This window comes from Cariama cristata, unplaced genomic scaffold, assembly GCF_000690535.1.
Source record: "Cariama cristata isolate BGI_N322 unplaced genomic scaffold, ASM69053v1 scaffold15046, whole genome shotgun sequence".
Taxonomy (NCBI): Eukaryota; Metazoa; Chordata; class Aves; order Cariamiformes; family Cariamidae; genus Cariama; species Cariama cristata.
In genome coordinates, this window is record NW_009622828.1 from 45,716 (window position 1) to 53,487 (window position 7,772).

Sequence of the window (7,772 nt, forward strand, 5' to 3'; positions counted from 1 at the left end):
GCTATTAATGTGAAGGGATGTAACCCTTGCCAATTTCTTTGCAATGCTCCCCTGTATTGGATCTGCAAGATCGAGTTCTTACACAGGAGCCGAGATACTGGGGAAAAAGTACAGAGCCCTTGACAAAGCTAAACTTTGGACTCATGTTCGCAGCCTAATCCAAAAAATACACAGAAACAAGCATGTATAAGGACAGACAAAATTGTTTTGTTTGTTTGGTTTTCCTTCCTCTAAAGCAAGTCATGCAAAAATGCACAAATATTCGATTCTGAACCTGGGCAATATCGGCAGACAAAACTACTTTAGGAGCCTGCTCTAGCCTGCTCTTTAAAAAGGTGAAATTCCAGTTATGAAAGGTACTTCTCACATCAGTAAGCATTTGTTGGAATAGGCCAATTATTACCCCATTCCTCGAGGTGATCACTGAAGAACTGAAAGCTGGCAAGTAACTATGAGATGGCTGCTTAGATTCGATCTTTGGTTTCTGCTGTTTCAGTTATGGTAGGAGAACACATCAATAGCACAAGCCAGGTTTCTAAGTGCGGTATTTTTTATTCTTGGCTCATCACATCCAGCTTGCACTTTATTTCATAAACTATTTGTATGAATAATTCTGTTTCCTTTAACTGTGGTATTAGCAAACTGTCTGGCAAAGTACAAAGCTGGAAGACATACTGGTGATTTTTTCAAATAACTTTTTAATCTAAGAGGTAAAATGTGCAGGAAGTGCACGTATGGACATTTGGAGATGAGCGTACGTCGTGTTTTTTTCTAGTAACTTATGAGTTCATCTGCTTTTCTAACGTGCCTTGGATTAGTGCCAAATGATGGGAAGAAAAAAAACTAGTAAAATAACTCTTGAAAATGCTATTTTCTTTGAGTGCTTTTTTCAAAGCATTGAGTCTTTTACGCACATTTCCTTGCTTTTGTTTTTGTAGGCATTTGAAGACTTCACCTTGTGTCTATGTGTAAATTGAGGTATCTGTTGCATCTGCTTTTCTAACGTGCCTTGGATTAGTGCCAAATGATGGGAAGAAAAAAAACTAGTAAAATAACTCTTGAAAATGCTATTTTCTTTGAGTGCTTTTTTCAAAGCATTGAGTCTTTTACGCACATTTCCTTGCTTTTGTTTTTGTAGGCATTTGAAGACTTCACCTTGTGTCTATGTGTAAATTGAGGTATCTGTTGGAATTTACTCTCAAGTTCAGTATGACCTTCTTCCCACCTGCATTCATGGATTACTATTATTCGGTTGTGTGGTTTTGGATTTAAGGCAAGGAGGTGTAGAATATAGAATTGTTATTGAATCCAGACGTTTTCACATTAACTTCCTTCTCTAGCTCTACATTCCCATTTAAAGAAAAAAAAAAAAGAGTAGGATGGATGTTCAGCTATTGCAAGCCAAAAGACCAAGAGGAAAGAGATATAAACTGTTTTTTTCTTCTTGTGATGCTATAAAGATGAGGTAGAGTAAGTCACTTATCCTTACCTATAGCAAAAATAACCTAGATATTACTTATAAAGTTTAAGATACAAGTAAACTTTCATAGATCTGATTTCCAAACTACATGCATCTTAACTAAATGATTCTTAAGACTTCTTGACAATATGGATGAGAAAAATCAGTTTATTAGCTTTTTAATACTGGTGATACTATGCTAGAGAGTATAAGTACAGAATATACTGCTGTAACTACAGAACGTGATTTAGCACAATGACACTAAGTTTGGTATCAAGTCTTTTTTCTTAATCCCTAATAATAAGCATAGTGTAGTTCAGTAGCTTTGGAAACAAGTTTTAAGATAGCTTATTAAATACCTTTGAAAAGGGTTAGAGAGAAGGATCAGAGGATGTGAACTCTGAATATAGGTATTTGCTTTTTTTCTATTAAAACCAAATTTTGAATACAACAGGTTATAGAAAACAACTTGTTCAATACTGTTCTATCTTAAGCATAAACTATTTTGTTATATTCTATGCAAGCAACGGCACAGCTGCAACACTCCCAAGTTTCAGCCTGAATATGAATGGTTATATAATTATTGGTTAATTTTACTCTTAAAATGTAAGAATTGGCCAAGTGTTAAAGTAGCGCTTGCCTCTGAAAAACTTCCCCCCCCACAATGAAATACAAAATTTGCAAGGAAAAAAAAACATAGTAGCTTAATAAGGCAACTTAATGCAGACTTGGTGCATACTGCCTACTCTATTTTTTAACAAAATCTGTATTTTAAGACATCTAACAGGAGAATATATTTTTTTCTGTAGTGTTTTATAGAAAAAGTACAAACTTACTAGAATTAACCTGAGTTTTCTATTCTATTACACTATCAGAACAGTTGTCCTTGTGAACCTGAGCCTACTTAAGTGACCAAGCCATGCTTCAGTTTTACTCAGTGTTCGCTGTAGGATAAAGTTTATTTCCAGGCAGTTTGGATGTATAGTGTATGTATTAAAAAAAAAAAAAAAGAAAAGGCAGTTAAATGCCAAACAGTTCCACTATAATCTGAATGATGGAAACATAATGACTAACAAATTAGTTACATAAATGAAATAGGTTGCAAGTTGACTTTGATGTGCTTAACCACGCTTGTAATTAAGAAATACCTTAATATTCAAAGATATGATGATCAAAGGCTGAACTGGAATAGGATTTGAAGGGAGTGCCCCTGGAAGCTTCCCCTAGCAATTTGTAGTGCAGATATACTGCAGTCAGCTTCATGACACTTAGGATTTGTCTGCAAAGCATGTTACTGTATAGTCCAGTTTAATCTCCAAAAGGTTGGGAGTTAAAATAAATCCAAAGCATTACTTCACATTTTGACAACTGAGATTCTGGAACAGCCATTTTAGAAGACCAGCAAAGCAATGAATCTTACGTCGTTATAAGCAGAATTTGATAAACTTACGAATGCGAAGCATGGATGCTTAGGATGTATCTGTAGCCCTAACAGGAAAACTTTTAAACCATCTATCACCACACCTTGGCTTGAAGCTCTTCAAGCTGGTAAAGGGTCATTAGTCTAAAGAAATTTAGCATACCCCCACAATATTACTGAAGTTAAGGAATTCTAATTACAAGCATAGAGAAGCAAAATCCCCAGTCTAGTCCAAATAAAACAAAAATAACTGCCTAAATACTTTTTAACCACATTCACACAAGATGAAAAACACCCACTAGTGCTCACTTTAAACAATTTTATTGTGTTCCAAAAAAACACTGCAGTTGGGAGCATACATGTTCCTGTTAAATTATGTCAGAAAAGGGTTTTGTGGCATTAGAGTGTTTATCAGCACGTTACAGTATTTATCCTACTTATTTCCATAACCATAATTTTGAATAAACGTATAGCACAAGTTCAGTTTTACTTTATGCATGCAGGAGTTGCAGAAAGTTTAGGAAAACGGTCTTTTTTTTTCAAGGTAAGAAACACTCCAGCCATTTGATAAAAATGGGAGGTAGTTTTAAGAATATACCATACCAAGTGTCTGAACAGTGCTGTATTACACAGTTAACTTGCTTTTTTGAGATAACTTTATTATTTCATAGGGGAACGGTTCAATTGTATGCTGGTTACAATTTCTTTACACAGACTGCCTGATATAAAGTCCTCTGATCCAAACACTACTTTGATACCTTCACTTTATTTTATAAATTTTCAGTAAGGACTTGAGAGCCAGTGAGCTGCTGGATAGGCTTCCTTCAGGAGCTCAGGAAATCTCGTCTCTAACACTTCTGTGATTTAGAGCCCAGAGGTAAGTCTTTAAACTCCTAGAGAGAGTGGCTGTTTCCAGCTTTACATTTACCTTCTCCTCATGTTAGGGTATCTCCAATAGCAGCAAGTTAAGTGTGTGCAGCTGCTGAAAGCATAGCTTACACACTGAGTAAGGGGCAACAAAATGTTCATGCTAATGAAGCAGTGGGGAACCCCACACTGCTCAGGCCTCTTATACTAGAAAATTTAAGTTATAAAATCCCCTTCTCAGATTTTACAAGACAAGTTCATTTGTTGGCCTTTTTATTAAAAAAAAGTAAAGAAGCGTAAACATTTTCAGATCTTGCATTCTGCCTGATGACAGCATGTTGCCTTTTTCCATGCCTTTTCTTGGCAGACAGTCTTACAGTAGTATTAATAATCATCCTCTTCATCAGAATCCAATACTTTCCTTCTGTTGAACTAAAATGAAATACATGACATGAAAATAGAAGGGTCACAGTATATCCAATGTAGAGCAAGGCTTTCAAACTCCATGCATTTGACAATGAGTACGTTACACGGGAGCAGAACATTCACCGCATCACCTGCAGAGTCCCCACCTGGCATAACAGCACAGGACAGACACAGGGCAGTCTGTCTCACAACAGAACACTGAGATCCCAGTGCCAGTATCTGCAAATTTTACTATTGGTAAGAACTGCTATGATTCAATCCCAGCATTTATCAGTGTAAGTAAGAGAGGTGATAAAGTTAAATTCTAACCCGATCTGAAATGGTCCAATACATCCAATATTTCTGCTCTATTTTATAACACATTACAATTACATTTAGGAAATAAAGCTTACTTTTACTGTTGTTTTCTTTTCTGTTTGCTGACTCACTTTTTCAAGTATTTCTATCAAACCTTGTTCCGAGACCTAGGAAAGCAAAAGAAAAGCCATATAAACACATTCTGAGAGATGCTTAGTATCAAACAACTGAATCACACTTTCCCTTCTTATAAAAGGTGTTTGATGGAATTACAGAATAGTATTTAGAAGCTCTCAATTGCCTTTTTCAGTTATTTAATTTACAGATATTAAAACATCCAATTTTTTTTAGAGTGAATTAGGTTTGAAAATGAATATATGTGAGAAAGAAAAACATAACTCACCTTTCCAGCTAGCTGTCCAAATCTTGCCATCTGTATAAGATAATTCTCTACTGCTTTTGCTTTGTCTGGTTTCACAAGTGCTAAATTGCTCACTACAACAAAAACAGGCTCTGTTCATTTTATTTTAAAACGTACTCAAATACCTTCACTAGTAACTAAAAAGTAACAAATGTCGCTAATGAAACAGTCGTCTTCATGCCAGGGTCATGAAATAAACTGAAAAAAGCATTTTCATTTATGTAAAATAAAGATACAAGATAGTAATATTTCTTACTTCTAAATATTTGTGCCTAATTAGATTAGCTATTTTTGACTCTCACTACAATTCCTACTGTTAATTAAAAAAACCCCTTTGATTAACATAATTCAGATGTCAGTTAACCCCTCCCCTCCAATCATTGATATCACCAACTGAAAAGCTGTAATAGTTTTATCTTCCCAGCAACAACAGTATTTTTCTTGTCTGGCCTCTATACAAGCACATATGTGCTTGATTTGAGCAGCACTGGCGTATACTAGATGAGAATTTTTTATTAGAAAGTTACTTGGATACTTACATCTTGCACGAGCTGCTTGATCAAGAACTTGAGCTAAAATAGTATTTCTTATCTCTGCTTCCCTGTAATGAAAAATTAACCGCACCATTAAAGGTGGGATTTCAAATACCTAAAATGCACACAAACCAGCAAACTACAGAAGACTTCTGATTCATGTAAGTGACTTCTTGAGGTCCCTTCAAACCCTACATTTACATGATTCCTTTTATAGTTTGCTGTCATAAGTAGCTCTATGTATGTTAACAAAGTTACATGGCTGACAACATCTTCCAAGAAATCAAAATGGAGTTTACTACTTATACCTTCTTACTGCTTGTTATTACATCTTAAATACAAAAGCCATGCTACCCACTGTAAAGATTCGGCATTCAGTTCCATGTGGAATTCAATCAAAGGCAGCTGTGGTAGCGCAGGCGTAAGGAATAGTCCATGCAATTGCAAGACAGAACCAAACCTCATTATGTATTTAGAATTTTTCAGTAAGTCTTCATATACTACAATATTTTACTAAGTATCTGCAAAATTGGAATTTTAGTTTATGCATTTCAGTTAATACAAACTTTGCCTGTGTGTGAAGTCTAGCTCTTCAAACACTTATTTTCAATTTTCCACTTAGTGCAAATACTAAACGCTGTTTCCGCACTAAGTTCTGACATGAATCGTTCTGTTTCATATTTTTAACTGCAACAGATGTCCCAGAAAACTCAAATCAACCAGGAAGGCATGTTCCCATTGCACTAACAGAGCCAAACTCACTCGGACAAAACTCCAATTTGGGAAGGGTTCTGCCAGCCTTCAAGGTTTTCTTACGACCAACCCCAAAAAGCCAAGGTTTCTGAGTTCCAGAAGATGACAGGGGAGCAACGATGCTTCCCCCTGACCCTATTGTATCACTAAGGGTCATGAGGTTATTGCACTCAGCTGAGTCCCAAAGTGAAAATGAGCTGCTACTCATGTTTTCCTCCCAGCCCAGCCAGGGTTCAGCCTGCCTGACAGCTCTGTTTTAGATCATCCAATATAGTCATGGCCTGGGAGCCACACTTGGATCAATCGGGTTTTAGCTATCCTTAGATTAAATCTTCGACTTTTCAGCTTCTTTGATAGTAGTTTTTCCAACAACAAAAAAATTCAGGTGAATATTCCAAAGAAATTAAATACACACACAAAAAAAGTTCAAAATTATTAGATGTAAGACCAAAAGTCAACAGTTCTCATTTGTACCTTTGTTTTGCTTCCTGTTGTGATGGATCACTGGAAGGATCCTAAAGAATGAGATCAGAATAAATACCATCATCCAAAAACATTCCACACAGGACAGTAAGTTTAACTATTCCAGCACAGTCAACGTAAGCTAAACCCGCCTGACCATGGACAAGATCCTGAAAATAAGAATCTGCTGCCCTAGCACATAAATATACCATACTATGCGTTCCTCACAAAGCAGTAACACAAACTAGTGTGATGACTAGTGCTACTGGATCTATCCACAGATTGTTGTAGGTCTGGACATTAAAAGGCCTTCCCATTAGGTCTAAGATAATAAAACTTTCCCAAAGCCCAGAAAACAGACAAAAGGATTTAAAACCCATTGAAGTAAGCTAAAGACAAATGGAATTCAAAGCAACACTTTGTATTTATCAATACAGAAGAAAACACAATCCTAGCATGGTATTTTGGGAGTAATATAGGCAGCCAAGATGACTATTCAGAAGTAAATAAGAAAAAACCCGAACTTTATGTTGAATCTGCACATCAAATTTTATAGGTAACATTTCATAATGTGAAAGCAGAACAGGAAACCATACAGAGAGAGGAAACAAGGCTGATCATAGGTATGGAAGATCGCTTCACAGAAACAATAGAACACAGATACACTTCAGCTCCGAGAACAGACAAGACTGAAAAGACTGGTAATGGCAATCCATAAAATTTCAGTGTCATGGAAAAAAAATCGGGGGAAGGAACGTTTATGTGCTGAACCTTCCAAGGCAGCAGCCAGGGCACCCAAGGCAGGTAGCAGGCCCAAGGCGCCCTGACGGCGATGACTGCTCACAGAGCAGGAGAGGAGGTGGCCGTCGGGGCCCGGCCGGTCCTCACCCTCGCTACCCCGCACCGGGCGTCAGCCACCAAGGCTGCAGTCGGCGACCTTTCCAGCCAAAGTACCGGGCAGGGCCGGACGCTTCCCGCTTCCCACCCGGCCTCCAGCCGAAGCCTTTATTCACGGAGAGGCCTCCTCAAGGCGCGCCCCTCCTCTCCCCCGTTCCCCCTCCTGCGTTCCCGAAAGGCGGCCACCACACACACCCGAGAGAGGCTCGGGCGGAAGGACAGGCCCTGCCGCACCCG

At 37.6% G+C, this 7,772-nt stretch overlaps 1 protein-coding gene across 1 annotated transcript; it reads right to left on the minus strand.

Annotated features, from left to right (window-relative positions):
- Positions 1 to 3,791: 3,791 nt before the first annotated feature.
- PDCD5 (programmed cell death 5) lies at positions 3,792 to 6,955 on the minus strand. Its single transcript, XM_009702507.1, has 6 exons — positions 6,884 to 6,955; positions 6,651 to 6,691; positions 5,430 to 5,491; positions 4,873 to 4,964; positions 4,565 to 4,636; positions 3,792 to 4,178 (listed from the first exon to the last, which is right to left on the minus strand). Exons 1-6 carry the CDS (start codon positions 6,953 to 6,955, stop codon positions 4,131 to 4,133), a joined length of 387 nt encoding a protein of 128 aa, XP_009700809.1. The 3' UTR covers positions 3,792 to 4,130.
- Positions 6,956 to 7,772: the final 817 nt, after the last annotated feature.

Excerpts from the sequence above, each read along its gene's own strand:
- PDCD5 (XM_009702507.1), bottom strand. The coding sequence starts at position 6,955 with ATGGGAAGGCCTTTTAATGTCCAGACCTACAACAATCTGTGGATAGAT. Across the intron at positions 6,692-6,883 it reads TAGCACTAGTCATCACACTA|GATCCTTCCAGTGATCCATC; the intron begins GTTTGTGTTACT and ends CTCATTCTTTAG. Across the intron at positions 4,179-4,564 it reads AAAAGAAAACAACAGTAAAA|TTCAACAGAAGGAAAGTATT; the intron begins GTAAGCTTTATT and ends ATTTCATTTTAG.